Source organism: Pteronotus mesoamericanus, unplaced genomic scaffold, assembly GCF_021234165.1.
Source record: "Pteronotus mesoamericanus isolate MK-2021 breed Mesoamerican mustached bat unplaced genomic scaffold, CSHL_Meso_final contig_90, whole genome shotgun sequence".
In the NCBI taxonomy this organism is placed as follows: domain Eukaryota; kingdom Metazoa; phylum Chordata; class Mammalia; order Chiroptera; family Mormoopidae; genus Pteronotus; species Pteronotus mesoamericanus.
This window is the reverse complement of record NW_026555277.1, coordinates 32,011,671-32,032,298: the sequence shown is the minus strand read 5'-3', so window position 1 is coordinate 32,032,298 and position 20,628 is coordinate 32,011,671. Positions and strand designations below refer to the sequence as shown.

Here is a 20,628-nt window from a genome sequence, read left to right as displayed (position 1 = left end):
CTCTTCATAGGTATGCATTCCTCAGCAGCAGCTGAGCTGTTTGTTACTGGATCTTTGCCAACCACTGGAACACTTCCACCTTCTGCCCTCTCTGCTTATCAGCATCCCACCACCTTCAGCAATAGGAACTTCGCCACCACCTCACCTTTGGTGCTTCAGGATTCAACTTTTAACACTACATCCAACGGGATTTTAAATCCTCATGACCCTTTGCTACAAATCAAAACTTCCCAGGGAACTGTTCCAACTGCTTTGGCATTTGAGCGCCTTGGCAGTTCTGTATTAAGTAACAGCATACCACCTCAGTCCTCAACGTATCGCTCAGCTCAAGAGTCTGCACCACATCTTTTACAACCTCAGTTCAGTTTGTTGCCTTCACCACTTGGGGGAACCCAGCAAACTCCTCAAGCCTACAGTTCAACTCTATTTACTAATTCTACAGCTTCCATTGAAAGAGCTCTTCTTCGAGAATGTAGTGTTATTAAACACCATCAGCGGCCTTCAGGTACCCAGTCTGTTCAGACACAACTGACTGGTTCACAGCATTCCTTACATACGTATCTATCAAACGCAAGTGTAGTTAATTTTCAGGAAACAAGCAGGCAGTCATCTTTATCCTGTAGCCCAATTGGAGAGTCCACTCAGGTGAGCAATGGAGAATTGCAGCAGAAGACCTCCCAGGTCTCAGTGGAACTTGCTCAGTCTTATTCATCTGCAATTCCATCATCAGGGTATCCTCCTTCCACTACAAAAATAAAAAGCTGTTCTACGAAACAACCACTCACATCAACTAAAACCCCAAAACCTCAAAGTGTAATTCCTCCTGTGCAAACACTAAGCTATTCCAAACCTTTACACAACCAGAGTTCTGTAATATCAGGCCAAGCACAAATTTATTCTACAGCGCAACTACCAAGCCTTTTATCAGTTAGTCAATCCCAAAATTATGGTTTAGTACAGCCACATAATGTGCCATCTATTGTTCATTCACAGGTTTATAGGTCCAGCAAGGTTGAAAAGCTGCCACCCTTATATAAAACATTGACTTTTTCTGGCTCATCTCAGACTATAACTTCTGAAAATCAGACACTTAATTATTCTTCTAATCAGCAAGAGGTATTATCTTCAGTTACAAATGAGAATTACCCTGCTCAAACAAGAGATCTGTCTTCAGTTAGCCAGTCTCAAAGTTACTCATCTGGTCATTCTCAGGGTTTGTCCCCAGTTAGCCAGACACAGGTTAATTATTCATCTCAATCACAAGTTTTGTCAGTTGTTAGTCCTTCAGAAAGCTATGCGTCAGGGCAGTCCCTAACATTAACAGCTCCTTCTCTTTCTTATTCTTCCACCTCTCGAGCTCAGAGTTTGCCAGATTCTAGCACAACCCAGAATTATATTTCTATGCATTCTTCCCAAAATGCTCAGGCTCAAGGGTCATCATCTCCCCAGTCCCAAAAGTTTTTGCCTGCTGTCCAATCATCTTTTACATCTCCTACTCACTGTCAGACATTACAAAATAACGTACCTTCCCCTGATCCAAAATCTTATGCTGAAAGAAAACTTGACTCGAATGTGTATACATCTTCAAAGCAAGAAGATGATTTTCCAATGCAAGAGTTACAGGTATTACAGCCACAGGTATCTGTTGAGTCATCAACCCAAAGGCTATCTGATGGGGAAATTAATGTTCAAGAACCAGCTTACAAGGTGTCAAAAGCAGATGACAGATATCCTCAGAGTGTAATCAGAAGTAATTCCCATCTTGAAGACCAAGTTGTTGGGATTGCTCTGCAGGGTTCAAAAAAAGAAGAAAGTATGGTTGGGTCAGTGACACAACTTAACCAACAAATTGGCCAAGTCAACAATGCAGCAACCCTTGACATTAAGAAGGCAACTGATTTAATGCAAACTCCACAAATAAGGTTGAATACTAAAGACCTAAACCAGCAGCACTCTCTTATACATAAGGTTCATGAAGCTAAGGTTCAGGAGCAGCATGATCAAATTATTAATGCCTCATCTCAGATTCAAATTCCAAATCATGCTTTAGGGCATGGCCATCAGGCATCTCTTCCTAATACACAGATCCTTCTAGATTCTGCCTGTGATTTACAAATTCTTCAACAGTCAATGCTTCAGGCAGGTTTAGGACAAGTAAAGGCATCTTTACAAGTACAGCGTGTTCCAAGTCCCCAACAAATAGTACATCCTTTTCTTCAAATTGATGGTTCTATTATTCAGAGCAATGGTGATCATTCTCAGCAGCAACTCCATACTCAAAATCCTGAAATTATGAAAATGGATCTCTCTGAGTCTTCAAAGCCTTTACAACAACATCTAACGACAAAGGGCCACTTTAGTGAAACAAATCAACATGATTCAAAGAATCACTTTGTTTCCCTTGGATCAATATGTTTCCCAGAAGCAATGCTTCTCAGTGATGAAAGAAATATCTTATCAAATGTAGATGATATCTTAGCAGCTACAGCTGCAGCTTGTGGGGTGACACCTTCTGATTTTTCCAAGTCAACTTCAAATGAAAACATTCCGGTTATTGAAAATGGTGATTCTAAATCTCATTTTCAGCAGTCATTAGATGTCGGGCATGTGAGTTCAGATTTTAATTCTCTAACAGCTACAGTAGGAAAGCCACAGAATTTAAATATTTCCCTGAATGGAAGTCAAGTTACAGTAAACGTTTCACCAGTACCTACCCTTCAGTCAAAAATGACTCTTGATCAACAGCACATTGAAACACCTGGTCAAAATAAACCATCGAAACTAACTTCACCAGTGGCTGGACCAAATCATGAGGTACAGGAACAAAGTTCTGGCCCATTCAAGAAACAATCTGTTACCAATCACGAATCTGAAGATGATTGTGAAGTTCCTGTTGATAGTTCATTAAATAATAATAGAAACCAAGAGTTTGTTTCTAGTAGTAGAAGTATAAGTGGAGAAAGTGCTACATCAGAGAGTGAATTCACCTTAGCAGGGGATGACAGTGGTGTGTCAGTGAACCCGACTAGGAGTGCACTTGCACTGTTGGCCATGGCCCAACCTGGGGAGGCAATCAGTGTCAAGATTGAAGAAGAACACCAAGATTTAATGCATTTTAATCTTCAGAAGAAGAAACCTAAAGGGAAAGGGCAAACTAAAGAGGAAGACAATAGTAATCAGAAACAGGTGAAAAGACCTGCCCAAGGGAAACGCCAGAACTCGAGGGGAACAGATATGTATTTGCCATATACTCCTCCTCCCTCTGAAGGCTGCCATGATGTTTATCAGCATCAAGAAAAAATGAGACAGAAGATCAAAGAAGTAGAGGAAAAACAGCCAGAAGTCAAAACAGGATTTATTGCCTCTTTCTTAGATTTTCTGAAATCTGGGCCCAAGCAGCAGTTTTCCACTCTTGCTGTACGAATGCCTAACAGGACTAGACGACCAGGGACCCAGATTGTTCGTACATTTTGTCCTCCACCATTTCCAAAGGCTTCATCTACAACACCCACACCGTTAGTGTCTGAAACTGGGGCTAACAGTCCATCAGAAAAAGTTAGGGAACCCAAAAACTTAGAACATTTATCTTCATTTTCTTCTGATGAAGATGATCCTGGAGTATGCAGTCATGATATTTATAAAAGCACCTCTACTACCTTAACTACTTTGGATGCTACATCTGATAAAAAAAAGAAAACAGGTAAAGTTTTAAAATTTAGATTCATAAATATGACTTTCCACTATTTTATGGCTGTAAGATCGGGTTTTAAGCTTTCTTCATTTGAAGCAGGTCTGCAAATAAATTTTCAGGACAAAAAATGCATAGGTAGGTATCTTAGGAGATTGACTGACTTTTTCTAGTGTTCCTTGCCTGTGGAAAAGGTCTGGGTTTTACGTTGAGTAGTTCTGTTTTTATCTTGGCTTTTTCCACACACAGCCTAACAACATGGTATGCTATCAAGACTTGTCTAATCTGAGACACACATTTTGAATAGCTTATGGATATGAGGCATTGTATGAGGGCTTTGTTGTAGTATAAACTGGCATATTTTCTTGGTATGCCAATTTTACCTGAAGATTAACATTTTACTATTAAATATGGTTATATTGTGTGCAGCATACACATTAATATAAAATTCTCCTCTGGCTTCAGACCATATGTCCACATCTTTGGGTATGTGTTTCACTTTACTCTGTAGTTAAGGGGACATTTAGAGGAACTATTTTATAATGCACTGCCTTATGTAAATAATTGCTGAGTATAAATGTTACTATGTTAAGGAATATGCAAAGGAAAAATTTAAAATGATAAAATAGCTACCACCTCTATGCCAGTAACTAGGAGCAGTGGTGGGGAGATATGTATTGTTACTCCCAATACACAGATGATACAACAGTAAATGAATTGCCGAGGTCCATACAGCTAGTAAGTGGCAGAGCTGGAATCTGAACTCAAGTTTGCATGGTTCTAGAGGCTATTCTGCCTAGCTCTTTTGTATAAATAGAGTGGTGCTTTAAGAGGTAAACCTTGTTTTGTGATATACTTCTTAGCTTCTTTCTGGACTTGATAATACCCTTAACTACTAAAGTGACATGAAACAAATGATATCCCAAATATATGTAACTATCTCCTAGTATATTTTTAAAGAATTCCTATTTTGTTATACAGGGAAATTAGCAGAATAGAAGGTCAGTGTGACTAAGACATTTATGGATGTGGCTAATCCTAGTAAGATTTTACACTCCTCTACCCCAATTCAGAGTGCTTTGCAATTACTATTACAATATTCTCTTACATTCCTAGAACAAAGCTTTCGTAATTTCTGTTCTAAAATGTGTCTTAAAAATAGATTCTTTCAGATAACTTTTCTTATTTGTAGTTAAAATCAACCCAGTCTGTACTATTACAAGGTCTTTGAAATTTTCTTTAGTATCCCCATTGCTACCTCATCTGCAGGAACTCATCTCTTGCTGGGATTATTGCAACTAATCATTAACTTCTCATTAGAATTCTTTCCATCAGTCTCTATTGCAGTCCATCCACTACATTATCATCAGATGTATCTTTATAGAAAAGAAAAACTGTTATTTCTCTACTTTGAAATACTTCTTGGTGTTTAATGGGAAGAAAGAGAAATAATATGTTAAAATTCTCCTTTTCCATTTATTACTCTTTCCACTTTCCCTCTTCTGTGACAACTGAGTTTCTCATTGTCCTTTGGACCTATGAGCTCCTTCACAATTGTGAGTCTTTGGACAGGTTTTTCTTACTTCTCTCTCCATTTTTTAACCCAGCAGACACTTAGTTATCTTTGAAGACCATCTTCAAAGTCACTTTGTGACAGTTAATCCAAACAGAATTAGTGCTCATGTCCTCTAAACTTCCACAGCCCTTAAATGTTTCTGAAGGGTAGAAGTTTTAAACTGTAAGGAGGTTTAATTTATCCTTTTTTTTCCTTTTATGATTTATGCTTTTTGCCTAACTCATGGTCAGAAAAATATTCTGTTTTCTTCTAGAAGTTTGAAAGTTTTGCATTTTACATTTAGACCCATGATCCCTTTTGATTTTATTTTTGTATAAGATATGAGGTATGAGTTGAAGCTACTTTTTTTTAATGTATAGAAGCTTTTCCAGTACCATTTGTTGAAAAGATAATCCTTTCTCTTTGATTGCCTTGCCTTTGCACCTTTGTGAAAATCAATTGATCATGTTTATATGAATCTCTTTTGGGACTCAGTTCTGTTACGTTGATCTATGTGTGTATGCTTTCACCGATACCATACTATTAATTGCTGTAGTTTTACGGTAAGTCTTGAAAGAAGGCAGTGTGAATTTTCCACATTTGTCTTTTTCAGAATTGTTTTGCCTATTTTTAATTCCTTTCCTTTTTCATATAAATTTTCTAATCACATGTTGGCATCTGCAGAAACTCCTGCTGGGATTTTGACTTTGATTTCCTTGAATCTATAGCAATTTGAAGAAAATTGAACCGTCAACAATATATTGAGTCTTACCCGCAAACTGAAAGGTGGCCTGTTCGATTTCCCATTTGATTCCTGGTCAGGGCACATGCCTGGGTTGCAAGCCAGTTTCCCAGTTCGGGGCATGAGAGAGGCAACTGATCAGTGTTTCACTTTACATCCATGTTTCTGTCCCTCTCTTTCTCCCTCCCTTCCCCTCTCTCTAAAAATAAGTAAATAAAATCTTTTTTTTAAAAAACAGTATATTGAGTCTTAACAATTTATAAACATCTTTCATTTCTTTCACTAGTCTTTTTTGTAGTTTTTGGCATATAGATCCTGCACATGCTTTGTTAGGTATATTCTGGAATATTTTAGGGGTGCTATTTATTATAAATTATACTTTTTAAAGTTTTCAAATTCCAAGTATTCATTGTTAGATTATAAATATAGAGTTGATTTTTATATGTTGAGTTTTTAAATCCTGCGAATCTGCACAACTCGTTTATTCTAGGATTTTTTTTGAGTCCATAGGATTTTTTTATGTAGAAAATGATGTCATTTGCAAATATAATTTTATTTCTCCTTTTCCAGTCTCATGCTTTTTTCATTCCTGTGTTAATACACAGGCTAGGGTTTCCTATAGAATGTTTAATGAGAATGGTGAGTTTGTACATCCTGATCATGTTGTTGATCTTTGAGGGAAAGATGTCAGTCTCACCATCAAGTATGATGTTAAGTGTAGGTAAAAGAAGCCTTACATTTCTTAATTTGCTGACAGTTTTTATAATGAATGGAGGTTGAATTTTGTCAAATGCTTTTTCTTTGTTGAAATGATTATGATTTTCTTATTTAGTCTGTAAATATGGTGAATTACATTGATTTTGAAAAATATGTGTGGCCTTGCACTCCCAGGATAAACTCCACTGACTTTGATATATTATCTTTTTTTTATACATGGATGGAATCAGTTTTCTAAATCTTTTGCATCTGTGTTTACAATGGATATTAGCATGTAGTTTTCTTTTTGTAGTGTTTTTGTCTGGTTTTGGTATCTTGTTATTGCTGATTTCAAAAATAAGTTAGGGAGTGTTCCCTTCTTTTGTATTTTCTGTAAAAGATTTGGTGGTAGTATTTCCTCCACAAATGTTTGGTTGAATTTGCTAGTGAAACCTTCTAGACTCGGAGTTTTTTTTTGTCAGAAAAGTTTTTAACTATAAATTCAGTTGATTTCCTAATGCTGAACCTTTAAAAAAAAAATTCTACTTACTCTCCTTGGTTATGATGCATTATTTTAACCCATTGCAAGATTTAAAGTTTTTTTATTTGGGATTTTTACACCTAGAATTCAAGATTCAAATCATTTCTAGAATCATTTTCTAGATTCAAAAATGAGAGTAGCTACTGCTAGGTTTGTTTAGTTTTATTTTTGTTTGTATTCAGGAATATTCTGAATTGTTTTTTAAAGATTTTATTTATTTATTTTTAGAGAGAGGGGAAGGGAGGGAGAAAGAGGGAGAGAAACATCAATGTGTGGTTGCCCCTTGCGCCCCACTTGGGACCTGGCCTGAAACCCAGGCATGTGCTGCCTAACTGGGAATCAAACCAGTGACCCTTTGGTTTGCTGGCCAGCACTCAGTCCACTGAGCCACAAAAGCCAGGGCAGAATATTCTGATGTTTTAAATTGAAGAAGTTTACCACATATTATAGGGGTTTGGTTAAACTTTCTAAGAATATATCAGAGACTTTGCAATGTTTTCCCGGGGTAGTTTGATCTATCTGGGTCAATTTAAGAACGGTATATTTTCTAGTAAAATCATCTCTTTCACTTAATTTTAAAGTTGTTATAAAATTATACATAGTATTCCCTTGTAAATTTTTGTATCCTCTATTTCTGTAGTTATGATCTTCCTTGCTCTAAATGATTTCTTGAATCTTTTTGTTGATCATTCTGTGAAAAGTTTGCCTATTAAATGATTCTTTTCAGGGAACCAATGTCCTTCCTTTTTCTTGCTCCTGTTACCATTTTTTACTTATTTTTTCTTAATTTCTGCTTTTATCAGTTCTTTTCCCAATCTTCCATTGGTTCAATTTAATAATCTCTCTTTGACTTATTGAGTTTATTGCTTAATTTTTGTATTTGCTTGCTTTCTAACTAATGGCATTAAAGTGTGAGTATCCTTTTTTGTACCATACTGTCTCTACCCCTCTGGTTTCAATTTGTAATGCTCTCACTGTCCTTTTTAAATGGCTTGTCATTACAGTTTTCATTTCTTTTTTAATCCAAAAGTTACTAAAAACAATGGGTTTTTTGCCTGTTTCCTAGTAGGTTTTGGTGTTTGTTATTGCTGTTGGTATTCCTTTATTACTAATTTGTGGCCTTGTATTGTCAAGGGAATATGGCTTAAATAATGTCTGCATTTTTAAATGTATGGAAATTTTATTAGCTTGATAAAAAGTCAGTTTTTATAAATTCCAAGTGATAATAAGTTTTACTTGATAATATTATTTAAATCCTTTATATCTTTTTATGTTTTGTTTGATGTAATAAATGATATTAGGTTATATAAGAAAATGTATGTATATATGTTGGAGTTAAATGGACAGGTCTAGAATTTGCCTTAAAGTATTCCAGCAAATATAAAAGGGGTATTGGATGGATAGATGAAAAAAGTATACCAATGTGTTTGTGGTTAATGCTGGATTATGGTACATGAGGGTTGTATTCTCTACTTTTGTGTTTATTTGAAATTTTTAATAATAATGAAGTTTTTTAAAATCCTCCCTGTCCTTATTTGTTTTTAGATTGCTTGATCTGTTGATTCCTGGAAAAGGTGTGTTAAAGTTTCCAACTATGTTTCATTATTTATCTAATACTGTTTACTTGATATGTTTTGAACATATATAATCAGGTGCATAAAATTTTACTAAAGGTAATTTTCTTTTATAATAAAATCTTTTTCCCATTTAATTTCCCACATCTCTTTTTAATATTGCATACTAATTTTATTGTTAATTATTGGTATATTTAGTCAGTTTTCCCATATCTGTGTTATGTCTTTTCAGAACACTTTTTTTAATGAAATAAAACTTACATGTGGAACTGTAACACATAAAAACACAAAAATTTCTCCAGCTTAAAAAATTTTTCCCATAAATTTGAAAATGCAGACATTATTTAAGCCATATTCCCTGACCACAATACAGTAATTTCATTAAAGAATATCTGAAAGAAAAAGTAAAGGTATAAAGAAATAAAGACAAGTTTTTATTTTAAAAGTTCTGAATAACTTGTTATAATTTCTAAATGACTTGGCTTATAAAGGAAACCACAGTTGAAGTGACAAACACTCAGGACAGTGGAACATTATATTTTAAAACTAATGTGATGTGCCAAGAGAGTAGGTCAAAGAAGGAAATTTATGATATTAAATGCTATTAATCAGAAAGCAAAAAAGGACAAAAATAAAGTGAGTATTAAATAAACCTCAACTCATAACTTCTAGAATTAACCACTATCTGAGTTGGATGGTAATTACTTCCTTGCTTTTTCTTGTATAATTTTACTACCTGTGTTTGCATCCTTAAACTCTATGCTTTTGTTTTGGCTTGTTTTAAAACTTATCATACAGTACTGATGTATTTTTCTCCTTTACGAATTTGGAAATTAAACATTTTTTAAAAAGTACTTTTAATTATGTAAATTTTCAAATATAAGCAAAAGTACAAAGATTGGTATAATTAGACCAATTTATGCATCACTATTTTAGTAATCATCAGTACAGGGTCAGTCCTGTTTCATTCCTAGCTTTACCTACTCTGCTGATTCCGTAGCTTACTTTGGGGAGTATTGCCATCTGTACAATGTTGTCTTTTGATACATCAACATGGGACATTTTCCCACTTACTTAGACTTGTAATTCTTTCAACAATGTTTATAGTTTTCAGAGTGTAAACTTTGCACTTCTTCTGTTAAATTTATTTCTAAATGTTTTCTTTTTGATGCTATTATAAATGGAATTGTGTTCCTAAATTCACTTTTGGATGGTTCATTGCAAGTATATAGAAACACAATCGGTATTTATATATTGATCTTGTACCCTGCAAAGTTCCTGAACTTATTAATTCTAATGGTTTTTTTAGTGGAATCTTAAGGATTTGTAGGTGAAAGATCATGTCATCTGCAAATACAACCATCCCTCAGAGATATTGCTGGTTCAGTTCCAAACCATCAAAGTAAAGCAAATTTCAAAATAGAACAAGTCACATGAATTTTTTGGTTTCTCAGTACATATAAAAATTATATTTATACTATACTGTAGTCTATTGAGTTTACAGTAGCATTATATCAAAAAAAGTATATATCTTAATTAAAATGTACTTAATTGCTTTAAAAAAATGCTGCGTTGACTCTTCTTTTACAGTTTCTCTGTATCATGTGATGCTGTCTGATAGCATTTTGTCCACAGAACTTCTTTTAAAATTGGAGTCAGTCTTCTCAAACCCTGCCATTGCCTTATCAACTAAGTTTATATAATAGATTCTAAGTCTTTTATTGTCTCTTCCATAACCTCATCTGAAAGAAGCACTCCTCACTGTTAAAGTTGAATCATGAGATTGTAGCAATTCAGTTCCATCTTCTAATCTGTTGATATTTGGACCATACCTGCAGTTACTTCCTCCACGGAAGACTAACCTGAAAGTCATCCACAAAGGCTGGAGTCAACTTTCACAAAATCCTGATAATGTTGATATTTTGACCTGTTCCCACAAATCATGATTTTTTTTAATAAAGATTTTGTTTATTTTTAGAGAGAGGGGAAGGGAGGGAGAAAATCTTCTGAGCTGTAGGTCTCAACAGTGGGCTTAAAATATTCAGTAACCATGTTGTAAACAGATACGCTGTCATCCAGCCTTTGTGGTTCCATTTATAGAGCACAGACAGAGTAGGTTTAGCATGATTCTTAAGAGCCCTAGGATTTCCAGAATGGTAAATTGAAGCATTGGCTTCAACTTACAGTCATCGCGTGCATTAGCCTTTAACAAGAGGGTCAGCCTGTCCTTTGAAGATTTGAAGACCGGCATTAACTTTTCCTCTCCAGAAGTCCTAGATGGCGGCATCTTCCAATAGAAGGCTGTTTCATCTACATTGAAAATCTATTGTTCAGTGAAGTCACCTTCATTAATTATCTTAGCTGTATCTTCCAGATAACTTGCTGCAGCTTCTGTATCAGCACTTGTTGCTTCACCTTGCATTTTTATGTTACAGAGATTTGTTTCCTTAAAACATCATGAACCAACCTTTGGTAGCTTCAAACTTTTCCAGCTTCCTCACATCCCTTGTCCTTCATAGAACTGAAGGAAGAGAGTTAGGATTTGTTTTATTGAGGTTAAGTTTTAGCTTAAGGGAATGTTGTGGCTGGTATGATTTTCTACCCAAACCACTAAAATTGTCTTCCTATCAGCAGTAAGGCTGTTTTGCTTTATCATCGTTTGTGTGTTTACTAGAGTAGCACTTTTAAATTTTCCTTTGAGAATTTTCCTTTAGCATTCACTACCGCTTGGTATAAGAGGCCTAGTTTTCAGACTATCTTGGCTTTTGACATGAGAGAGAAAAAAGAATTAAAAAGTTTGACATTTTGGGAGAAGTACAAGATACAGAGACATGAAAAGAGAAAATGCTGTTGGAAAAATGGTGCTGATAGCCTTGTTTGACTCAGGGTTGCCATAAGCCTTCAATTTGTAAAAATGCAGTATCTGGGGAGCACAAAAAAAACCCCAATAAAACAAGGTAGTTGTATTTCTTCAAACATCCTTCTTAGGAGGCACATCTAAGATTTTTACCATTAACTGTGATGTTAACTATGGGTTTTTTGTAGAGAGATGCCTTTTATCAAACTGAAGAATTTCCCTTCTATTTTTAGGTTGCTGAGTGTTTTTTACCATGAAAGTGTTTATTCATGATGTTGAATTTTACCAAATGCTTTTTTCTTTGCCCACTGAGATCTCTAAGCATGCATTCCTAGAATAAAACCCATTTGGGTAATTCTTTTACATGTTGGTGGATTTTCTCATATTTTCTTGAATATTTTTGTGTTTACATTCATAAGGGATACTGGTCTACAGTTTTTTCACAATGTTTTTGTGTGGTTTAGCTATTAGAATAATACTAGTCTCATAAAATGAGTTTGGAAGTATTTCCCCCTGTTTTTTGGAGTTTCTGATGGATTGGTAGTCTTACTAAACTGTTGGAAAAACCCATCTCTGAACCCATTTTGGCCTGTGCTTATCTTTGTGCGATGTTTTTAAATTTATTTTATTCACTTGTTACTGGTCTATTTTAGCAATTTTCAATCTTTTGCATCTCACGGCACACATGAACTAATTAGTAAAAATCTGCATCATACTAAAAAATACAGTTTTTGCAGGTTTGACAAAAAATAGGTATAATTTTGATTCCTTCATGCTGGATGGCTATTGTTGTGTTGGCTGTTACCATTTTTTTATTTTACAATCTAAGAGAAAAGTGCCCCTGACTGAAGAATCAGGTATTGCATGTTTTAAAAATTCTTGCTGCACACCAGTTGAAAATTGCTGATCTATTCAGACATTCTGGTTCTTCTTGAGTCCATTTCATTAGTTTGTGTCTTTTTAGGAAATTTGTCCATTTCAACTAAGTTATTTGTTAGGATACAATTTTCATGTTACTACTTTATAATCCTTTTTATTTCTATAGCTTCTAGTACTAATACAAAAATATTTTGGGGGTGTTGTTTCTCTTTCCACATCCATTCTGCTTCTAGGAATTTTTCACAGCTTTGGTCAGATGACCCTTATCTTGCATTGCTTTTGTATGTCTTTTTAAAAAATATCTTTGTGTTACCTAAGGGGACTTATGGTCAGTGTAGGTTCTCAGTTTGTGATTCTCTCCACTTTGATTATTGAAAATTAACAACCATTCTTTAATTTCTTACTGCAGTTTAGAGTGTTTCAAATAATTTGATGGCAAAAATAATTGTGTTTCTTTTTCTCCTGTTAGGGTTTTACTCAAAACAAATCAGTGTTTAATTATTTGTATTATTTATTTGCATTTGCTTGATCTAGTTTCAGAAGCCCTACAAGTGGCAACTACTAGCCTAATTGCCAATACTACTGGTACTGCTACTACTTCCTCCACCACTGTGGGTACAACTTCGTGTGCAGTAAATATCTTGGAAAATAAAAGCTCTACAGAACTCCCAAAACCCATTGAACTTGATGGTCTTCCTTCAAACCAGTGTGCAAAAGGACAAGACACTGTCGCCATAGAAGGTTTTACAGATGATGAGAACACAGAAAGTGGAGGAGAAGGCCAATACAGAGAACGTGATGAATTTGTGTTAAAGATAGAAGACATAGAGACTTTTAAGGTGATGTAAACTATAAAGGTTTTAATGTAGTAAGATAACCTTCATGATTACTGTAGTAGCATATGTCTAGCCTGAATTGCAAAAAGTTATATTTTCAAATACTTTGTTGTAATTATTAAATAATAAAATCACTAGTAGATATCAGATACTGTATAAAAGAAAATAGCTTAAAATAATTTTAACTTACAGATGAGTTTATTATATTTCTGACTAGTTAGTATGTTTATGTACTAGTGATTAGAGAAGCTCTGAAATGTTCATTGTTTTTCAAGGCTCCCAAATAATTGTATTGATAAGAGTTTGGAGAAAATAGCTATTTCTCTAACTTTATAGTTTAAAGAAAGTTACAGGAATAAAATACAAGAGTAGAATTAGATCTATTTTGGTAATCTTAAATTATAGAACCATGAGTGGAATGTTACAGTTTTTTTTTCCTAACTTTTATGTATTCTAGGGAGAGAAACATTGATTTGTTGCTCCACTTATGTATGCATTCATTTGTTGATTGTTGTATGTGTCCATACCAGGGATTGAACCCCCAACTTTGGCACATCAGGCTACAATATTCTAACCAACTGAGCTACATGACCAGGACTACAATTTCATACAAGAAAATTTAGCTGTGGTTGAGAGAACCTGTGTTTGTCTTGTTTGCTTGATTGTGATTTTATATTTTAATTGGGGTGGAAAGGAATGGCATTAAAAAGTATAAAATTCAAATATCTATATTACTTTTATTCATAGTTTACTGCCGTTAATGTTTTAGCATATTTGTTTCTGGTCTTTTTGAATATGTATGTACTGTTACAAAATTGCATAAATAACATATGCAGTATCATTAGAGGAAAATTTTTCTGGAGCTATTCAAAAGGGTAATGGGCTACTTTTCATGTTGGTGTGCTATGTATTTCTTGGGGAATTTAAGCAGAGATTGAATAGCCAGCTCATAGGAATGAGTATAAAAGTTCAGCTAGGTAAAAGACAAAAGGTTGAGCTACAAAGTTTTTAATGACTTCCTTTAGCTCTTAGATTCTATAAATCAAGAAATATGTTGCTAGTTTTTATAAATGTAATTAATTCTGCTTATTACAGGAGGCTTTAAAAACAGGAAAAGAACCCCCTGCTATTTGGAAAGTACAAAAAGCTTTATTGCAGAAGTTTGTTCCTGAAATTCGAGATGGGCAAAGAGAATTTGCTGCTACAAATAGTGTAAGCAAAATGCTTGTTTATATTAGCCCCCCCCTTTTTTTTTTGACAGTGGTCCTGAGGAAAATATAGAATGACTTAAATTTAAACAGTTTATAGTGAGTCTTTCTAATATAGAATAGCATAAAATTTGAATGACAGAGTACAGGCACACCTCAGAGATATTGCAGGTTCAGTTCTAGACCATCACAATACTGCAAGTTACAATCTTTTTGCTGGTGTAAGGCCTTGCCTTCAATTCATTAAAAAAAAAAAACAAAACAGTATGTCTGTGAAGCACTGTAAAACTAGATGTACCTGTATGTGATACTGATGGTCTGATTTTAAACTAAAATTTATAAATACTAGCTCCTTAAAATTAAGTCTCTTTATACTATTGCTTAACTTTTTTTCTAATAAAGGAAAGGAATTAGTGCTAGTCTGTGATGAGTTTAGAGAGGCTCCAGAGACTTATGTTGATTATTATGCTAGTCAAATACCCTGATTTACCAGAGGACTTACAGAAGTTATTCTTTTGTGCTTATGTACTTGTTTAGTACCATTAAGTAAGTAAGGATCTGATGATTAGCCAAATGAGATTGCTTCTATGTATAGGGCCTGCAGTTAAGGACCGTTTTTATTGAGGATGAAATTAGCCTGGCAAGAGCTGCATTTTGAAAAACATGAAGGAAGCTGACAAAGTAATATATTCTATGTACAGAATGTATAATTATGTAATTCAAAGTGGTTTTTTTTCATAGTACCTTGGATATTTTGGAGATGCAAAGAGTAAATACAAAAGGATATATGTGAAGTTCATTGAAAACACAAACAAAAAGGAGTATGTCAGAGTGTGTTCCAAAAAGCCAAGAAGTAAGCCTTCACAGACTATCAGGTATTTATTTTCTTAAGTAATATATTTGTGTAGTAATATTAGAAGGCTTATTATTGGTGATGTCTTGTACAAAGAACTACATCAATTAAAGACTGATTTTTTTCCATTATATACAAGTCAAAAAATTCAGTGCTCTATGTAATAATTGATTCCTTTTGAAGTAACAAGACAGGAATTGTAAAGCTCATGGCTATTTGTGGTGGGATGGGGACCCTTCCTTCCCCACCCCACCATGTAGTGAGGAGGAAAAGAAAGAATTTGGAGTCAAAAGGTTTGAGTCCAGCTTTTTGTGACCTAGTGTCAGATAACCTTTATTATACATAGAATGGAAATATTAATGGTGTCAGATTAATAAAAATTTTGAGAAAAAATATAAGACCTGTATATTACTAAGCAAGAGTAAAATAGTTATTATCATATATTAATGTAATTCCCAGTTGTCTGGAGCATGAATCTGCAAGAATACTGGCCGCGCCACATGCCCTGTTATCTGTATGGAAAAGGGAATGGAACTACTTATTCTCAATCTACTGCTAGGAAAATCTAGTTTATTTATGTATTTATTTTAAAGATTTTATTTATTTATTTTTAGAGAGAAGGGAAAGGAGGGAGAAAGAGAGGGAGAGAAGCATCAGTGTGTGGTTCCCTCTCACGTGCCCCATACCCGCTACCGCAGACCTTGGCCCGCAACCCAGGCATGTGCCCTAGACTCGGAATTGAACCAGTGACCTTTTGGTTTGCAGGCTGGCACTCAATCCACTGAGCCACACCAGCCAGGACTACTTATTTATTTAAAAAAAATTTTTTTTTAAATTTAATCGTTATTGTATTTCTTAAAAACATTTTATTCATTTATTTTTAGAGAGATGAGGGAGGGAGGAGGAGAGAAACATCAACACGTGGTTGTCTCTCACGGGCCCCCACTGGGGACCTGGCCTGCAACCCAGGCATGTGCCCTGATTGGGAATGGAACCAGCAACCCTTTGGTTCACAGGCTGGCGCTCAGTCCAGTGAGCCACACCAGCCAGGGCTTATTGTTTTTTGTTTGTTTTTTTTCTTTTCCCATTACCATTTAGTTCTCTTACACTCCCCTCCCCCAGCAATCACCACACTGTTGTCTGAAAGTCTGGTTTAATTAAAATTTCAGCTCATTGGAAACAGCTCACCTTATTTTTATAATGGAATGTGATCCATTCAAATCTCTAGAATTAGCATACAGCAAATCTTCTTAAGGGGCTCCAGGACAGATGCAGCTCCTTCTCCATATCAAAACCTGCACCACCTGTGAGAGTTTGTGATGTTCAGAGCCAGATACAGCTATCGAGGGTTTATTATGCATTACTTCTCAAAGCCCATTGATCATCTGTTGCACAGCCTCACTCTGGAAAATGAGTTCATAAAGTGATGGGGGGTGGAGAGACAGAAATAGTGATTGAATTAATAGTCCCTTAGTAATTGAATATTGAATGTCGGTAGGTAAAGAATGTATTTCCAGAGAACTGGGGGGAAATCATCATTGGAAACATGATAGGACTTGGACTTTATTTTGGAGGTATTGTTGAGGTAGTTAAACTATTCTTCTCTAGTGTTTTCTTTTTTGAAAAAATTTAAATATTTTATTGTTTATGCTATTACAGTTGTCCCAGTTTTTCCCAATTCTCCCCTCTACCCAGCCCGCCCCCCCACTCACGCAGTCAATCCCCACACAGTTGTCCATGTCCACAGGTCATTCATATATGTTGTTTGACTAATCCCTTCACCTTTCAACCAATCCCCACCTCTATTTTTCTTTTTTTCCTTTGTCTAATTTATTTTAATTTGACAAGATTTCAGTGTGTTAATGCAGTCTGTTTATAACATTGCAGAACTGTTCAGGCTAAGCCTAGTAATAGCAGTAAAACTTCTGATCCTCCAACACCAAAAACTACAACTACAAAAGCCCCTTCCATGAAACCCAAAGGTAAACAGCTAAAAGTAAAGGCTGAGCCACCACCAAAGAAACGGAAGAAATGGAAAGAAGAATTTTCATCGTCCCAATCTGAGTCATCTCCTGAGATCCATTCTAGTAGTGATGATGAGGGTGAGTTCTCCATGAAATGAATACCTTCGTTACTTAAATTATCTGCATAAATGGGGAGGAGGAATACTGAAAATTCAGAATTTATCTTTTAGGGGATTTTGCTACCTATTAAGTTCTGCTTAGACTTTTACGAAAGTAAGTTCACTTTCCCTGAGCATTTTGCTCACACATATAGCTTTGTGAAATAGAAAAAGCAGTAAACTGAAAGAAGACATTTATGAGTTCTAGCTTTAGAATTCCAGTTATTTTAGCTCTTTGAGTAGCATGAGGATTAGATCACATGATTTACTGAGTCCTCTGATTCTAAACTTCTGAGTTTGTGTTTATGCTAGAAGAGTAAAACAAGCCTAGGAAGCAGCAACTCTGAAACTATGTATGGTAATATATATAAAAATGTATATGTTCACATGTGGAATTTTTATCAATAATAAATGTATATCTGGTTGCCCATGGCTAAGCTAAGTAACCTACCTCCCTGTGCCTTACTTTTGTAACATGAAAAGGATGAAATAGATAACAATTACCAAGTTTTTTTTTATGTTAGAACAATTGTACATTCTTAAAAACTCCTGAAGACACCGAAGAGCATTTATGTAGGCTGGATATAGATATTTTACTTTATTATAAATAAAATCTGAGGTGGTTGTAAAACACAAGAATATATCAGTACACTTTCCATTAGCCATCAAACTTACTGTATAATATACACAAGAAATTTCAAATGGTTCAGTAGTCTAGAGCAGAGGTGGCAAACTATGGCCAGTGAGCCAAACCGGCTCTGCAGTCTATTTTATAAGTACAGTTTTATTGGAATACTGAACCATTTGCATATTCTCTTACAATGCTTCCCACCTACAGTGGCAGGTTTTAGTTGTTACAGACAGCATATAACCCTTAAAGCCTCAAATATTTACCATCTGGCCAATTACAGAGAAAGTTTGCTGACCTTTCCTCTAGAGCATAAAGTTTAAGGTAGGAAGGAAGAGATGAAAGGTTGATGGAAAACTGTGTGCCATGCTGAAGCTAAAAAGCTTTGGAATCCTGTAAGCAAAGTCCTTAGAGGGATTTAAGTAGAAAACTACATGAGAAATTTGAAGTTGAATTACAAAACATCATAGTTCTTTTATAAATTGAAAGTCTGAACCTTATGTGGTAGCAGGAATGGATGGGGGGAGCAGGGGATGCATTTGAGAAATTCAGTTTGTAATCTTGGCTTGAACTTGAATGATGAATTGGATATTGGGGGTACTGTTTGTCTAGAATGGTTTCTGACATTACAGGTATCGTTGCTTGGAAGCTGATCTTGAGATTATTTGAATTGAAATAGAATCATAACAAAAATTCTTCAGCCCTGACTGGTGTGGCTTAGTGTGTTGGACATTGTCCTGCAAACCAAAAGGCTGCCAGTTTGATTCCTGGCAATTGCCTGGGTTGCAGGCCAGGTCCCTGGTTGAAAGCGAGCCTGTGAGAGACAACCAAATCGATGTTTCTCTCACACAACGATGTTTCTCTTCCTCTCGTTCGCCCTCCCTTTCCTTCTCTCTAAAATAAATAAAATATTTTTAAAAAAACCCTGCAGTGCAGAAGTTGATTTAAAATGTATTGTTTTTAAAAGCTACTTAGGAATGGTTGTTTAGAAATGTGCTTATCAGAATTTATAAAGAAATTCAGTGCTTTGAGTATGTATGCAAGACATTTTAAATAAATTTTGCAGTTAACATTCATACTTGCTGTTTAGAATATAGAAGGTTGGGTTCTGAGCTTACATTAAATTCTCCGAAGGACCATCAGGATAAAATTTTTCTTCTTACTTTTTTTTTTTAATGATAAAATTTCTCTTTCATTTTTAACTTCAGTTACCACTGTTACTTAAAGTTAGGCAAACATTATAAGTGCTTCTTTTATAAAAAGCAAATATTAATAATAAATATAAATTTATAAACTGATGGTTTCCAACCTGTTTGTTTCAGAACTTCTTTATAATCTTCAAATGTATTGAGGATTTCAAAACTCTAAGCTTTTTGTGGACTAATTGATATTTACCAAATATTGATTAAATAGAAATTTTAAAAATATTTATTTAAAATAAACCCATTAGATATTAACATAAGTTTTTTCAACAACTATAATGTTACTAAGTTAACATTATTTAGAAGAGTAGCATTTCGTACTTGCTTCTGCATTGTTTGTTACAAGCTATTTTGGTTAAAGTATAGGAAGAAAATGCAGCCTTACATAGATACATAGTTGGGAGAGGGAGTATTTTAATCACCTTCTCAAATAATTAAGGATATTTTTATTTGCTACTCAAGGAAAGTGTTTTACTTGATAAACTTGACAAGTGGTAGTTTCTTCAACTTTTCTTGCTTGTTACATTAAAATCTTGGTTTATGTTACCTTTTCAATGTATCTTTCATCCATGAATGATTTTATAACATTTCATTTGTCACATGAAAATACTTGTTTGGTCATTGATGTACATATTCTATTTCTTTTTTTGGTCTTCATTTTAAAAAATCCTCACTTAAGGATATATATTTATTGATTTTAGACAGAGAAGGGAGAGATAGAGAAATATCAATTGATTGTCTCCTGTATGTGCCCCAACTGGGGATTAGAACATTATAACCTAGGCATGTGCCCTGATGGGATCAAACTCACCTTTTGGTCTACAGGATGGCACTCCAACCAATTGAGCCACTCACGCAGGGCCTTTTTTTGTTGTTTTTTTTCCCCACTTTAAAAATTTGTAAAATATAACAAAATTTGCCATGTTAACCATTTTAAAGTGTACAATTAAGTAGCATTAATTAAATTTACATTATTATGCAACTATCACAACTATTTCCAAAACTTTTCTTCATCCCAAACAGAATCTTTGTAACTATTAAGCAATAATTCACCTTCTCCCAGCTGCTGGTAATCTCTAATCTACTTTCTGTCTTCATGAATTTGCCTATTCTAAATATCGCATGTAAGTGTATCTGGTTTATTTCACTTAGCATGTTTTCAAGGTTATAGCATGTATAAGAACTTCATTCCTTTTTATTGTTGAATACTATTATATTGTAAGTGTATACACTGTATGTTCATTGTT

At 34.7% G+C, this 20,628-nt stretch overlaps 1 protein-coding gene across 2 annotated transcripts in view; it reads left to right on the top strand.

Moving 5' to 3' along the window:
* QSER1 (glutamine and serine rich 1) overlaps window positions 1-20,628 on the top strand; it is a 64,480-nt gene that overhangs the window by 20,745 nt on the left and 23,107 nt on the right. For both annotated transcript variants that reach the window (XM_054585957.1, XM_054585958.1), the window contains 5 exons: window positions 11-3,700; window positions 13,067-13,371; window positions 14,464-14,580; window positions 15,318-15,451; window positions 17,317-17,531. In XM_054585957.1, the coding sequence (XP_054441932.1) occupies window positions 11-3,700; window positions 13,067-13,371; window positions 14,464-14,580; window positions 15,318-15,451; window positions 17,317-17,531 (4,461 nt within the window). The remainder of the gene's footprint in view (window positions 1-10; window positions 3,701-13,066; window positions 13,372-14,463; window positions 14,581-15,317; window positions 15,452-17,316; window positions 17,532-20,628) is intronic.